The 16449-nt window shown below is 48.7% G+C and overlaps 1 protein-coding gene across 1 annotated transcript in view; it reads left to right on the top strand.

Annotated features, from left to right (window-relative positions):
- Nucleotides 1–16449, top strand: part of DHRSX (dehydrogenase/reductase X-linked) — a 148702-nt gene that overhangs the window by 35681 nt on the left and 96572 nt on the right. Inside the window, exons 2-3 of the mRNA XM_075999110.1 lie at nt 192–299; nt 8712–8780. Coding sequence (XP_075855225.1) covers nt 192–299; nt 8712–8780 — 177 coding nt within the window. The remainder of the gene's footprint in view (nt 1–191; nt 300–8711; nt 8781–16449) is intronic.

The following is a 16449-nucleotide window of genomic DNA, read 5'->3' as shown; positions in this document are numbered from 1 at the left end:
TACATTCCTGCATCCCCAGCCAGCCGGTGGGGACGAGCACAAGGGGAGCAGAGCCGTAAATCATTAAAGCCTTGATTTTTTTTTTTTTTTGGCGTCCTGCACCGAGCACATCTCTGGAGGCTCGGTTTTTGCAAGGGGTGCTCTGCTCTGAAACTTTATGTTGATTTCTTTTTTCTTTTCTTCTTTTTCAGTGTTTCCCCCGCAGCCTGACCGCGTGGCCATCGTGACCGGCGGGACCGATGGGATTGGCTACGCCACGGCGAAGTATCTGGCCAGGCTGGGCATGCATGTTATCATAGGTGACGCTTCCTACCGTTGTTGCCCGTGTGTCCCGCCTGACGTGAGATGCCGAGGGCTTCACGTCCAGGGGTTTGCGAATAAATCCTGATTCCCGTATAGGAGATCTTCGTTCTCTCTGTAGAAAATGCTGTAGTGTTTCCTACGCAGCAAAGCCGTCAAGGCAAATATTCAGAAACCGGGAAGGACAGAAAATTGTCATGTTCTTTGGCACATGCATGTAGCTCATCAAAGGTGATGCTTTTTACAGTTCCTGGCGTGGTATTCCTAATGTGAGAGACGCTCTCGGGTGTTTATTTTACAGATGTTTGCAAACAAATAGTGATTTTTCTACACACAAAAGGCAGTCAGATACAGAAAACCCGTAAAGGCAAATATTCAAAAACGGGGAAAGACAAGACAACTGTCATATTCTTCGAGACATGCGTGTAGCTTGTGCTTCTTTATGGGTCGTGTATTTTTCCGGCGTGGCTCAGTGGAATAAACGACGTATATCTTTATTAGCGTGCTTGGGCTGCTATTAATATAACAACATACCTCAACTTACTGGGCAGCATAAACAAACAAAATTTATGGCCTCATATCCTGCAGGCTGGAAGTCCCAGATCCAGGTGTCTCAGGGATGGTTCCTCCGGGGTCCTCTCTCCTGGGCGTGTAGATGCCATCTCCTCCCTGTGTCCCCACGGGTCGTCCCTCTGTGCCTGTCTGTGTCCTCGTCTCTCCCCTGCTCATAAGGACACCGGTCCTGTTGGATCAGGGCCCATCCGAGTGACCTCAGTTTACCTCAATCACCTCTCTAAAGACCCATCTCCAAATATGTGAATTTTGAGCAAACACAATGATGCCCATTCATGGGAACGAGTTTTTAGAGTATTGGTTTCTTCTGCTGGTGTGTTTAACAGCTGACGTAGTTAGTTCTAAACTTTGGTGACCTTGAACTTCGCTTGGAGTAATCTTTAACACACCGACTGCCCACGCGAGTTGTATTTAACTCAGGCTCGTTTTGACCCTGTGAAGCAAAACTCTGCAATTGGTCCATGGAAATCTTAGTTGTTGATGTTCTTGCTGTTACAACGAATGTTGGCAGTTTATTCGTCAATCTGAAAACTCGGATTGCGTTGTAAATAACTCACGCGCAGAAAACAATGAGAAATAGCAAATTAGAAAGGATGGTTTTGTTTTAGTAAAACACCTTGGCCCCAGGGGGAAAAAAATTTTTTTTTTTCTCCTAGCGTGGCTGTCAGTGTGCCAACCTAAATGGTGGCGTGAAAATCTCCATGGTGATGGTGTCTCTGCTGGTCACAAATCCCACGCACACCTTGGTGTTTTGATGCTTTCGTTGGAAGTGGAAGGAAATGCTCACCTTCCTTGGGTGGATGTTTAGGATAATGATACCCATCCTCCCCATAAAAAACTCACGGATCCCCTGAGTTGCAAGAACCCCAGGAATCTTCGGCCCAGCTAGGGCACCCCACACCCCACCCTGTGTGGCCTTCTGTTCTCCTTGGAGGGCGTGGTCCATGTGGCTTCCCCTAACACTTAGCTCGCTCTTGTAACCCAGTTAGACTCACACTCCCCAGTTTGAGCCTTTTTCGCTTTTGTAAACCATGAATGCAAAACTTTGTTTTCTATTCTTTTATCCTGTTTTTATTTTTATTTATTTTTTTTTTTTTTGAGACAGAGTCTCACTCTGTTGCCCGGGCTAGAGTGAGTGCCATGGCATCAGCCTCGCTCACAGCAACCTCAGACTCCTGGGCTCAAGCGATCCTCCTGCCTCAGCCTCCTGAGTAGCTGGGACGACAGGCATGCACCACCATGCCTGGCTAACTTTTTCTATATATATTTTTTTAGTTGGCTGATTAATTTCTTTCTATTTTCAGGGACGACAGGCATGTACCACCATGCCCGGCTAATTTTTCTGTATATGTTTTAGTTGGTCGATTAATTTCTATTTTCAGTAGAGGCGGGGCCTCGCTCTTGCTCAGGCTGGTCTTGAACTCCTGGCCTCGAGCGATCCTCCCGCCTCGGCCTCCCAGATTGCCAGGATGACAGGCGTGAGCCACCACGTCCGGCCTATCCTGTCTGCTTATTCTAATTTTTTCTCTTTTATGACCCTTCCCGAGTTTCACGTTCATTTGAAATAATAGTTTCTGATGGGCGATTCCTTTCCTTCTAGAACCGACCGCCCTCCTCTTGGGAGGTGGCAGGGTCTGTGGAGTTGTGTTTACTTGTCAGGCTTTGGGAGCAGTTGATCAGCTTTGGGGCACTTCAGTGCTGTCCCCATCAAATGGCTCATTTCCTCAGCGATGTGTTCTAAGTCCCACCCAAGCATGTTTTCTTTTATCCATTCTCTCAACAGACGGGGAAATGTTGAGAGTTCTTGACAACTTCCTGACCTTGTCAGCTTCATCAATGTCCATGACTCCCTTGTGTTAGCCGTTTTAGGGCAGCTATTGAAAAATATCGTTTGATCCAACAATCCCATTACTGGGCATCTACCCAAAGGAAGAAAAAGACATTCTGTAAAAAAGACAGCTGCACTCAAATGTTTATAGCAGCGCGATTCACAGTTGCAGAAATGTGGAATCAACCCAAGTGCCCATCCATGCATGAGTGGATTGATAAAATGTGGTCTATTAGAACGCCATGGAGTTCTTCTCAGCCACAAAAAAACAACATGGTGATCTAGCACCTCTTGTGTTATCCTGGATGGAGCTGGAGCCCATCCTGCTAAGTGAAGTATCCCAAGAATGGGAAAAACAAGCACCACATGGACTCACCATCAAATTGGTATTAATGGATCAGCACCTAAGTGCACATATAGTAGTAACATTCATCGGGTGTCAGGCAGGTGGGAGTGGGAGGAGGGGACGGGTAAATTCACACCTAGCGGGTACGATGCACACTGTCTGGGGGATGGGCACACGTACAACTTTGACTCAAATGGTACAAAAGCGATTTATGGAACCAAAACGTTCGTACCCCCGTAATATTCTGCAATAAGAAATAATACCATAGACTGCGTGCCTTGTGAACAGCCGAGACTTACTTTCCTAAAGCTAGAAGTGTGAGCTCCGGGGACCAGTGGGGTCAGGTTCTGGTGCAAGCTCTTTCAGATGACAGGTGGCGCCTTCTTTTTGTATCCTTACATGGCAGGCCAACAGCAAGGGGAGATTTCCGGGGTGTCTCTTGTGAGGTCACTAAGCCCATTCATCAGGCTCCACCCTCATGACCTCATCACCTCCCAAAGGCCTCATCTTCTAACACCACCACCTGGAGGGTAGGGATTTCAACCTGTGACTTTGCAGGGCGGCGGGGGGCGGGGGGGGGGCATAGACATCCAGTCCGTTGCGTCCCGCCAGATGAAAAGAGGTGGATGTGAGATGCAGAGACTGTTTGGGGAATGGGGCATGCCTGAGGATGCACCTTCTAGAACTTCATAGGAACTTTAGCACCTCCATGACCTGTTTACATCTCCCTGAGAGCTGAGCAAATCAGAGACAGGGTGGGGGTCTCTGAGATTTGGCTGTGAGATGGAGATGGTTTTGAACATCCTGGTTTTGATCTTCTGTGGTGTTCGTGGTGGGGCAGTGTCTCTTGTATCATTAAAGGCATGACAAGTTTTCCAGGATTTGAAATGTCTGGAACTTCTGCCATCATTTGAAATGACTTGGTCAAAATGGTGCTGGCTCTTGAACGGAGGAAGTAATAGGTCCTCTCTGAGGGCTGGATGGATGTGGGCTGGTGGCCCCAGTGATGGTGGAGGAGCATGGGGAGAAGACCCTCCAGGCTGAGAGAGAGAGGACCGTGGCATCCACTGCTGGTTGTCCTTGCCCCGTGGCACCTCCAGGGTAGTGACCTTCTTCATTTTCTTAATCTTAGCAAAACTAGGCAGTGTTGGAAGAAAAAAATAATGCCCCACCTCTCTCTGCTCTTTTTTTTTTTTTTTTTTCTGCCTCAGTGTGGTGGTTTAGGTGATGATGAAGTCTAGTTGGGTAGATCATGTGAGGTCTAGTTCAGTTAAGTTGTATGAGACCTAGTTGAGTTAGGTCATATGAGATCTAGTTGTATCAAGTCATGATGAGGTCTATGTGGGTAGGCCATGTGAGGTCTAGTTGTGCAGGCTATGTGAGGTCTATTTAAGTTACATCATGATGAGATCTAGTTGGATTAGGTCATATGAGGTCTAGTTGTATAGGTCATGTGAGTTCTAGTTGAGTTATGTCATGATGAGATCTAGCTAGATTAGGTCATATGAGGTCTAGTTGGGGCAGGTCTAGTTGAATTATGTCATGATGAGATATAGATGAGTTTGGTCATATGAGGTCTGGTTGGGTAGGTCATGTGAGGTCTAGTTGAGTTACGTCCTCAGGAGATCCATATGGATTAGGTCATATGAGATCTAGTTGAGTTGTATCATGATGAGATCTAGATGGATTAGTTCATATGAGGTCTAGTTGGGTAGGTCATGTGAGGTCTAGTTGTATTAGGGCATGATGAGATCTAGTTGAATTAGGTCATATGAGGTCTAGTTGGTAGGTCATGTGAGGTCTAGTTGTATTAGGGCATGATGAGATCTAGTTGAATTAGGTCATATGAGGTCTAGTTGGTTAGGTCATGTGAGGTCCAGTTGAGTTATGTCATGATGAGATCTAGTTGAATTAGGTCATATGAGGTCTAGTTGGGTAGGTCATATGAGGTCTAGTTGTATTAGGGCATGATGAGATCTAGTTGAATTAGGTCATATGAGGTCTAGTTGGGTAGGTCATGTGAGGTCTAGTTGTATTAGGGCATGATGAGATCTAGTTGAATTAGGTCATATGAGGTCTAGTTGGGTAGGTCATATGAGGTCCAGTTGTATTAGGGCATGATGAGATCTAGTTGAATTAGGTCATATGAGGTCTAGTTGGTAGGTCATGTGAGGTCTAGTTGTATTAGGGCATGATGAGATCTAGTTGAATTAGGTCATATGAGGTCTAGTTGGGTAGGTCATATGAGGTCCAGTTGTATTAGGGCATGATGAGATCTAGTTGAATTAGGTCATATGAGGTCTAGTTGGTAGGTCATGTGAGGTCTAGTTGTATTAGGGCATGATGAGATCTAGTTGAATTAGGTCATATGAGGTCTAGTTGGGTAGGTCATGTGAGGTCCAGTTGAGTTATGTCATGATGAGATCTAGTTGAATTAGGTCATATGAGGTCTAGTTGGGTAGGTCATGTGAGGTCCAGTTGAGTTATGTCATGATGGGATCTAGTTGAATTAGGTCATATGAGGTCTAGTTGGGTAGGTCATGTGGGGTCCAGTTGAGTTATGTCATGATGGGATCTAGTTGAATTAGGTCATATGAGGTCTAGTTGGGTAGGTCATGTGAGGTCTAGTTGTATTAGGGCATGATGAGATCTAGTTGAATTAGGTCATATGAGGTCTAGTTGGGTAGGTCATGTGAGGTCTAGTTGTATTAGGGCATGATGAGATCTAGTTGAATTAGGTCATATGAGGTCTAGTTGGTAGGTCATATGAGGTCTAGTTGTATTAGGGCATGATGGGATCTAGTTGAATTAGGTCATATGAGGTCTAGTTGGGTAGGTCATGTGAGGTCTAGTTGTATTAGGGCATGATGAGATCTAGTTGAATTAGGTCATATGAGGTCTAGTTGGTAGGTCATATGAGGTCTAGTTGTATTAGGGCATGATGGGATCTAGTTGAATTAGGTCATATGAGGCCTAGTTGGGTAGGTCATGTGAGGTCTAGTTGTATTAGGGCATGATGGGATCTAGTTGAATTAGGTCATATGAGGTCTAGTTGGTAGGTCATATGAGGTCTAGTTGTATTAGGGCATGATGGGATCTAGTTGAATTAGGTCATATGAGGTCTAGTTGGGTAGGTCATGTGAGGTCTAGTTGTATTAGGGCATGATGAGATCTAGTTGAATTAGGTCATATGAGGTCTAGTTGGTAGGTCACATGAGTTCTAGTTGGGTTAGGTTTTGATGAGATCTAGTTGGGTAGGCCATGTGATGTGTAGCTGTATCAGTTCACAATAAGGTCTAGGTTGGTTACTTCCTGAAGAGGAAGTTGGGTAGGACATGACAAAGTCATGTCATCTTGTTGGGTTCAGAAACACTGGTCGGTTTAGAGCACTACGAGGTGTGGTTTGCTTAGGTTGTGTTGAAGTCTCTTTCTGCACTAGCATAATGAGATCTGGTTGGATCAGATCACAGTCGTGTGGGGTGTGGTTAGGTCAGGATGAGGTCTGGTTCAGCGAGTTCGTCCTTTAGGCACCCTGCCATGGACACAGGTAGGTGACCTCCTGGTACCGGTGCAGGGAGGGCTGGAGCCCCGGGTGGGGTGCTACCACCTCACTTAGGTGATGTTCGCTGAGTACCAGGAGTAGTACCGGCCAGCACCAAGTGTGTCCTTCCTTCTTGGCATAAACAGGGAGTACACTCTGTTTCCTCACCCTCCCTGTGTCTGCTTCCCCGTGGAGATTCTGCATCTGTGTTTAATTTTCACCATGCATTTCAGTTTTGACCTCTCACGCCAACCCAATCAGTTACGGAGTCTGAACTCCTCCGTGTGGCTTTGAGGATAATTGGCTATATCCCCAGAGAGGCAATTTTTTATTTTTGCATGACAGTTTGATTCAGAGTCACTTAATGAAAAAAGTTATTGTTGGACACTTAAGGAATCTTATGTCAAATGCATCGTAAGAGACGGCTGTATTCCGCCTCCAACTTTTAATTCTCCAAGCTGTTAATATTTAAAGAACAATCGATTACTTGAAAGCGAACCCAGATCATCACCTGGCCCGGGCTCGGGCACGTGAATGTAGCTGGAAATACATCCAGTATTCAGTTGCCCATCTGTTCACCGTATTTCAGCTCTGGTTGTTTCAAAATATTATTTTGGTGGTGGGGGTGGGAATCATTATTTCATCATAATGCTTAATGATCTGTCCTCTAAGGTTTAGACCAGAGATCGGTAAGCTGTTTAATAAAAGTTTTCATAGTTTTCTCTCACAACTATCAACTCTGCCATTGTAGTAGGAAATCAGCCACAGATAATATTTCAAAAAATGAGTAGATTGACGTCCTAGTACAACTTTTTTTTTTTTGTACAACAGGCTGACAGCCACATTTGGCCAGAGTTTGGTGACCCTGGTTTGGGCTAAAAAAAAAAAAAATTTTTTTTTTTTTTTTAATAAGTGGAAATTTCATTGCTTCTTTCAGATTTTTAAAAAATCCCTGTTTTATGACTCAGTCCATAGGAATGGGACTTGTGTTTATATGGTCATCAAAATGGTAACTAACTGCCCCTTAAAAGTACCTTGGCTCCACTTAGACTTTGTACTGCCCAACAGTACCATGTGTGGCATGTATAAAACTTTAAAAAATTTATTTGCTTACTTGTTTTAATTGCGGACGTAAAACTTGTATATTTTAACAGTGTACTACGAAATGAAAGCTCTATGTACGTATTTGGAAATGGCCCCATGAAGCTAATTCACGTGAGCGTTGCCCGCAATGCTTATTTATTCGCTTGGTTTTCCTTTTATTCATTTATTTATTTTTTCCCCCTTTGGGCAGGGAGAGGACACTTAAAAGTTTGACACTTCACTGAAAGAGTTTCCACGATGAAAAAAATTATGCAATCACCACGCAAAACGAGGTCTCCTTTCTAGTTGCCTGGCTAATTTTTTTTTTTTTTTTTTTTTCCTTTTCGTTTTTTAGTTTGGTAGAGACGGGGTCTCGCCTTTGCTCAGGCTGGACTCGAACTCTTGAGCTCAAGCGATCCTCCCGCCTCGGCCTCCCAGAGTGCTGGGGTTACGGGCGTGAGCCACCACGCCCGGGCTCCTCCTGGTCTTTAATTTAACCCGTTAGTATCCGTTGGACATAAAACACCTGTTCCCGTCTTTCCAAATGAACGTTGCTGGAACCGCACGTGGACGTGTTTATGGATTCATGGATGGTGGATATAAGAAACCCCGGACACGTGGTGGGAGTGGCCTGCCATTGTTAGTTAACACAGGGGTGCACCTTGACCAAGAGATCCCCAGAAAGTTCTATTAGCATCCTGACATTTTCGTGCACATTTTTATCCTCATGCTATCCTTGTTTCTCGTGCAAATTATGCCGCCAGGCTCCTCGCGCCTCTGTCGTTATTCAAAAGCCAAATGTCCAGAAGCATTTCTGCTTTTTGCCAATTCGGGCTAAAGAAAGCGGATGTTAAGTTGACAGGCCGAGTGAGCCCCAGTGGCTCTGACTGTCAAACTGAACGCCGGAACAGGGGAAATCCACCCGGAGCACCTGTCAGGGCTTGTGTTCTCCTTCGGGCAAAAGCCTTTTTTTGTTTTTCGTGGTTAGCGGTTTCTAGATGACGGTAGCTTACATATGTTGTTTGTTTGTTTCGTTTCAGCTGGAAATAATGAAGGCAAAGCCGAAGAGGTCGTGAGCAAAATCAAAGAAGAGACCTTGAATGACAGAGGTACCGTCTGGCGGACGATGGCCCAGCGGCTGTTTCTCTCGGGGTGGGTGGCCGGGCTGCTCAGGGCTGAGCTCCGGACTCCGGGTGTGGGATGAGGGGCGAGGATGCAGGACGGTGGCAGCCGCCATGTGCCACGTGGCATTTGGAGAGAGAACGGCTCTACTTTTGTGCCTTGCTCGTGGGGGGTTGTGGTCCTGTTGGAGAGCAGGGTGCAGCAGGATGTGGCAGCATGCAAGGTCCGCACCGCCCGGCTCTGCCGGCTGCCGGGAAGGCGAGCTCATGGGCCGCGCTCTGTCCCATCTGGGCCGCTTGCCCACAGCCCGGGACCCGCGTTTGCTCCTCGCCGCCGAGCTCGGGGCTCCTGCCGGCAGGTGCCGCCCCGCGGTGGGGGCGGGGCCGGAGACGGGTCAGACAGGGGCGTGAGCGGCCTTCACACTCTCAGCCAGCCTCTGCCGGGCTCTCCATGCGTGTCCGCACGGTGCAAGGCGTGTGCGTCCTCCGGCGCCTACCTGGCCCCAAATGCGCGTGGAAAATTTACTTGCCGATTTCCGCTTCAAACAGTATTTTCTATGTGTTTTTTAAGGTTTTTATATTGTTAATTATTTTAATTGTTCATATATGCTTTATATATATCTTATGTTATATATATATAGTTACAGGTCATGTGTAAATATATAAAATGTATGGTAACAAAATAATTTTTATTGTTTATAATATAAATATATGTTATATTTATATTTAATTACATGTAATTATTATGTTATTTTTTAATTATTTGAAATAATTTTATTTTATACTATTTTAATTTTCGTTTTAAAATTTTTATATTTTTATTATTTTAAAATTTATTGTTATTTTTATTTTTTATTAATTTTTAAAGTTTTAATATAAATTTTTATTTATTTATATATGTTTTTACTACTATTTTTTAAAGACTTTTATTTTTATTTTTAATTATTATTATTTTATTTTTATCTAAGTTTTGGCTTTTTATTTTAATAATTTTAATTAATTTCAATTTAATTAATTTTTATTTTTATTTAATTTCTAAATTTAATTTTTAGTCTTTACTTTTACTGTTTTTTATTTTTAAAAAATTTTTATTTATTTTTTATCTGTTTAATTTTGCATTGCGTACGTTGAAGGCGTAGGTGATGCTTTGCTGTGGGCACACACAGTGAGATGATGACCATGGTCAAGCCACGTAACACACCCCGTGGCCTTCCGTGGCTCCCTTACACGTGTGTGTGCACACGCGTGTGCGTGTGTGTGTTGTATGAACACCGCAAACGCCCTCCCCGGCAGACTCCCGGCGTGCGGCGTTGCCAGCCATGCTCCTCGGGCCGCGGGTCCCGTCTCTGGACTCCATGGGTCCCTGAGAACTGCAGGCTGCACCTTCCCGCCTTCCTGCCTCGCTCCCACCCTCCCGGCCCGGCGACCACGTCCCCTCCCTGCTTCCGTGACATCCGTGCTACATCCGTGCTTCCCGCTCTCACACGCGTGCTGCGGTCACGCCCTGGCTGCGCGTCTCCGCCTGGCTGTCTTACTTCGAACACGCTCCCGCAGGTGCGCCGTGTTCTTACAGCTGCCGGAGTCTCCTCTTACGACAAGCTGGCCACTTTTCAGCTGTGGGTGCAGACCCCCTTTTCTTCACCCGCTCGTCCGTTTGGCGGGCACGCACCGGGCCCGGTTCCGCGCCCCGGCTGTCCGGAGCGGTGCTGCGTGCCGCGAGCACAGGCGTGCGGGTTATCTCTCCGACGCGGAGATTTCGATTCCCTCGTGTGTGCGCCCAGCAGTGGGATTGCCGGACCACGGGCCAGTGCGGATGCTCGTTGTTCCAGGAACCCTCAGACGGCTGTCCCCAACACCCGAGTCCGTGTACGGTCTTCGCCAAAAGCGTGCGGGGGTGTCCTTTTCTGCACACCCCCCTCCCCAACTCTCACCGTCGCCCGTCTTCCTGACGGCGGCCGTGCCCACAGGTGCCAGGTGACGCCGCGTTTTGGTTTCGATTTGCTTTTCCCTGGTGACCAGTGCCGTGGAGCTCCTTCCCGCACACCTGTTGGCCGTGCACGTGCTGTTTCCGGCCTGCCACTTGCGTGACGTTGCGTGCCTTCCCGAGCCATGCTTGGGTGTGCCGTGATATACTCCAAAAAAAAAAATAGAAAGCCGATGCCATCGCCTGGGCCGTTTGGGCTGGAGATGATGAGAATACGGCACGCACGGGGCGCTCCCGTGTCTGGGCGGGCTTTGGTTCTTTCTAACAAGCCGTGAAAGGGGAGTGAAGACAGCGAGACTCGTGCCCAGGCAGCGTCTCAGCTCGGGTCTCCTCCCTGCTGCAAAGCACACAGTTGTCACCGTCTGCCGGACACCGGGCGTGCCGACAGTTTGATTCTGGGAACCGGCTTGTAGGTGCGCAATACCAGAAGTTCCTGCAGGCTGGGGAGTTGTTTCCTTGTCCCTGTGATCTCAGCCTCGCTCACTGCAGCCTCCAACTCCTGGGCTCCAGCGATCTTCCTGCCTCAGCCTCCCGAGTAGCGAGGACTACAGGCATGCGCCACCACGCCCGGCTAATTTTTCTATTTTTCAGTAGAGACGGGGGTCTCACTCTTGCTCAGGCTGCTCTCGAGCTCCTGAGCTCAAGCGATCCTCCCGCCTCGGCCTCCCAACGTCCTGGGATTACAGGCGTGTGAGCCTCTGTGGCTGTTTAAAAAGTTTAAAATTGTCATGCATGCACAAATCGCTTAGCAGAGGCTCAGGCGTGCCCACCTTAGCATGACCACGCGTTGGGCAGTTGCAGCGTGCGGATTTGTTCCCAAGCAGGTGAGCGCACGTCCTAAGCCCGTGAGCCCAGCTTGCCAACGACCGCCAAGAACCCAGGGGTTTCTAGATGCCTGATTCCTCTGCAGCCTACTTTCCCCTTGAACCTCATCTCTGCTTCATCCTTCTTCTTTTTTTTTTTCCTGTGTTCTTGGGTTAATACTCCGCGTCCTCTTCATCTTTGAAGTCACGCTCCACTGCGGTCCCATTTTCGGCAGGAGGGTGGGAGCGTGCTTGCCCACAAGAGCACACGTCTGAGGCTCTCGGGTAACCACCTGCTGATGAAAGCACCTTATTTAGAACAAATAGTCGTGTTCCTCCACCCAAACCCCAACAATATAAACAAACAAACAAAAAACCCCAGTGAAGTACGACGAAAGCAAACAAACAAAAAAAAAAAGGCACAACCGTGTTCAAATCCATTCGATTCGAGAGCACATAATGACTTGAATACTCCCGAAAGTATCGAAGGAAGGCACGTTCTGGTTTTGCCAGCTTCCCGACGGACTCAAACAAGTCCCGACGGCGTCCGCTAACCCTGAGCCCTAAGAGTGATCGGACGGGAAATGCTTTTCTCTGTCTTGCTCTTGGAAAGGCGAAACCCGACCTTCTTTGGCCTCGACATTGCACAATTTTCATCACGAAGAGTGTCTCTGACTCACGGGGACTTTCCCTAACCGCGCCCTACCGCCAGTAGGTCACACCCACTTCCCTGGAAAGAATCGCATTCGGGTGACCTGGTTCCACCCAGTTATGACCTGGGGTTTCTTTTTTTTAAAATTTATCTTTATTTATTTATTTTTATTTCAGCATATTATGGGGGTACAAATGCTAAGGATACGTATATTGCCCTTGCCCCCCCTCCCACCCGCCTGACACCCGATAAATGTTACTCCTATGTGTCCACTTAGGTGCTGATCCATTGATACCAATTTGCTGGCGAGTCCGTGTGGTGCTTGTGTTTCCATTCTTGAGATACTTTTCTTAGTAGGATGAGCTCCAGCTCCATCCAGGATAACACAAGAGGTGCTAGATCACCGTTGTTTTTTTTGTGGCTGAGTAGAACTCCATGGTGTACAGAGACCACATTGTATTAATCCACTCATGCACTGATGGGCACCTGGGTTGTTTCCACACCTTTGCGATGGTGAACTGCGCTGCTGTAAACATTCGAGTGCAGGTGTCTCTTTTCATCGAAAGCAAACAGCGCCCACTTCTTCATCAATCTGGCGGGCGTCAAAGAGAGCAAACCGTGCCTGCTCCCCCCCCCCCCCCGCAAGGCATCTGCCTCAGAAATGCATCTTCCTTGAACCATAATTGGGGCATCTCCAGTGACATAAAATATACCTAGATTTGTCACCAAAACCGAATGCCGGGGAGTCAGCGTGAATTATGGTAACAGGGAATGATGACAATTTAGTCGCTTAAAAAACTGTTCCCCATCCAACGAGCAGTGAAGCTTAGCATAAACCCTGGTGCTCACACCTATTTTCCAGGTGTAGGTGAAGCGGGTTGTCGGTTTAGAAGCCCACGCCCTCCCTTTGGGCTGTCCCCACTCAGGTGAGAGTTTTGTGGGAGGGCGGAGCTGGCTTCTGTTCCCAGGTGCAACCTACGCTCCTGCCTCAGTACCTGCACGTGGTAGGTCCCCGGACAATAGGCATCAGCGCCCGCTGCGTGTGTACACGTGTTGTTCGTGACGGCCACACGGAAGTCTCCGGGTTGGCCCCTCGCTCCTCACACGGAGAGTTCACAGCTTGCATGTGGGCCTGCCTTTAGGTAAGAAGGCACCTAGGATGCGTCTCCTACCTGCGGACTCCCTGAGTTTGTAGAAGGATCCGTCGGAAGCGTGGAGAGGTTGGGCACACTGCTGAGGTGACCGTGTGAGTGTTGACGGCTTAGGTTTCTCTCCCCACGCTTGCGTGTGCTTTGTTTTAATGCGTAGAGTTCTTGAGAGGTCATTTCTAAGCTTGAAGTTGGTGTCACAGCACCTGACGTGAGTTTGTTAGCCAAGAGTTAATGATGTTTATATCCAAGTTTTTTGGGGGGGAGATGGAGTCTCGGTAGAGTGCCATGGCATCATTGTAGCCTCAAACTCCTGGGCTCCGGTGATCCTCCTGCCTCAGCCTCCCGAGTACCTGGGACTACAGGTGCACACCACCACACCTGGCTAATTTCTGTCTGTTTTTAGTAGAGACGGGGTCTTGCTCTTGTCCAGGCTGGTCTCAACCTCCTGAGCTCAAGCTATCCTCCTGCCTCAGCCTCCCGAGTAGCTGGGACTACAGGCATGTGCCACCATGCCCGGCTAATTTTTTCTATATATATTAGTTGGCCAATTAATTTCTTTCTATTTATAGTAGAGACGGGGTCTCGCTCTTGTTCAGGCTGGTTTCGAACTCCTGACCTCGAGCAATCTGCCCGCCTCGGCCTCCCAGGGTGCCTGGACGACAGGCGTGAGCCACCGCGCCCGGCCTGGGGTAACGTTTTCAGCTCTTTGCACGTCTTTCCTTATTGAGTCCTGGTCTGTAGTAAGGTCAGTGGTATCACTCTTCCCGTTTCACAGAAAAGAGAGGACAACAAGTTGCAGGGAGTGACTCAACACCATGTCCTTAGGTCGAGAAGTTGAGACTTGAACACAAAGCACAAGAGCGAACCTACAGGGGGGAGGCCCTTGGGGCTGGGGAGAGAGGGAGTGAGGCAGGTGACGGAGTAGAAGAGGGTCGTAGAGGAAGAGAGAAGGCAGCCTAAGTATCTTGGCAGACAGGAGTTGGTGAGTGACAGCCGTCCGGGGTCTTTCGGGACCACTGGCTTGGGCGGGAGCCCTGGTGCAACCCGGTATGAGCCAACCCTGGGGGAAGATGGACAGTAGGCTCACCTGCCAGGAGAATGCCACAGCATCCTGCAGCTACAATCCTACAGTCCATAGTCTTTGCACAGTGGTTTCTTGCACTTAGAAACATGCATGTCTTTTTGAGGCTCGACAACTACTTTCTTTTTGTTGCTCAACACATATTTTCATGGAGGAGCAAGACCTCCTTTGTCTGGGATTCCACATGCTTATGAATAAGCACACCTGCACCCAGGGCTCCCTGGAGGGAGGTGCATTTGCAGGAAGGAGCATGAGTTGCAGCTCACGGCTTCCTCACTCTTTGAAAATTCACACTCTCATGCTACGGTGTTTCCCGGAAAATAAGACAGGGTCTTCTATTTATTTTTCCTCAAGAAGACATCGTAGGGCTTATTTTCAGGGGATGTGTTATTTTCTCCTCAAAAGCCTCAGCCTGCAGCACGCACAGGATGGCCGGGACCCGACAGGGGGAGCCGACCTTGTTGGTGGGGCTGCCCGCACCTCCCCGGTCACCTCTGGGATAGTTGCTGCCACGACGGGGCAGATGAGAAGGGCTGCTCGTGTTCTTTCCCGCTCCGCGACGACACGCACGGGTTGTGCAGACGCGCTGCGCAACCACGCCCATCACCAGGGCTGATTTTCATAGCCACGCCCACCACTAGGGCTGATTTTCGGGGTAGGGCTTCTATTGCGCAAATGCTTAGAAATCCTGCTAGGGCTTGTTTTATGGGTAGGTCTTATTTTCGGGGAAACACAGCACCCTAAGGGACGGTTAGGGTTAGGGGTAAAGGTTAGAGGTTGGAGGTGGTCTGAATTGGCCGTTGGCCATAGTCTTGAGCCAGATCTTCGCTGGCACTGGATAGAAGACACTTTCTCAGATGACGGCCGGGCTGTTCTGGTTTTGGACGCCTGGTTGCGTGCGTGGTCAGTTCCAAGTCCTCTGTCCCAGCGTGGATGTCCCTAAGCCCCGTTTCTGGCCACCCTCAGCGGTCTGCAAGAGAGCCCTCCCCACGCCTTCCTGCAATCCTTCTACAGACCTCGACTGCTAGCTCCTGTCTCTCCTGTCTCCGGTTCTTCACGCTCTCAGGATACTGGCACTTTCTAATAATCCTCTGCCCCTGGACGGCCAGGTGGAGGCTTCGCGGCCCACCCAGGGGACCCGTCTCATAAGCGGTTTTGTGCGATCTGCTTTGCAGACCGCGGGCGCGGCTCACGGCTCTTTCAATCCCGCCCGTAATGAGGACCCACCGGGGGTTGTTGTACAAGTTAATTACCCGGAAGATTATCAAGTGGGTTTTAGAGGCACATCTTGTACGCGCTGTTTAGCAGATAAGAAATAATGAGGGTTGTTAAAATGGGGGAAAAAAAATGGTCTGTCAGCCCAGGGAGATGCCGGTCCCCGGCCCGTGGCATGCTGCTGCTGCTGCTGCTGCTGCCGCCGCCGTTCTGCTTGTGGGGGAGAACCCAGGCGGCGAAACAAGGGTGGCGGACTCCTGCATGCTCCATGGCCACCCACGCCACACGCCCGGCGTCCTCACGTCCACACTTGCCCGAATTCTGTCCCCGGCCCCGACAGAACATGCACCCAAACCAGCAAGTGCCCAAAGTGCATTTGCAGAGTGAAATTACACCTGTGCCCACACTTTCCCTTCCTTCCCTCATATTGCCTCTGGCTCCTGCTGTACCCTTTACAATGACGAAGCAGAATCAACCGGAGCGTGACTTCCGAAATTAGGGGGCAGGGGGAGGGTGGTGCGTTGAGAATTTGCAGCCGTTTGCTCCGTTTTTGCACACCGTGGGGCGCCCAACGCCTCCCGAGAGTGGGATGTCTTCTGCGTGGCTCCCACAAGAGCTTGTTGGCATTATTTATTTTTTATTTTTATGTTTTGGCAAAGTCATGATGGAATCCGCCGGGGCGTGAAGACTGCGTTCTCGCGTGAGTGAGTCAAGAGTCAGGAGGGGACGTTCCCAAGTCAGGAGAATTCCTGACGCCCTTCGCTCAGAGGT

The sequence above is a fragment of the Microcebus murinus genome, chromosome X (assembly GCF_040939455.1).
Source record: "Microcebus murinus isolate Inina chromosome X, M.murinus_Inina_mat1.0, whole genome shotgun sequence".
Classification (NCBI taxonomy): domain Eukaryota; kingdom Metazoa; phylum Chordata; class Mammalia; order Primates; family Cheirogaleidae; genus Microcebus; species Microcebus murinus.
The sequence above is the reverse complement of the archived record's forward strand: the minus strand, read 5'-3'. Positions and strand labels throughout refer to the sequence as shown.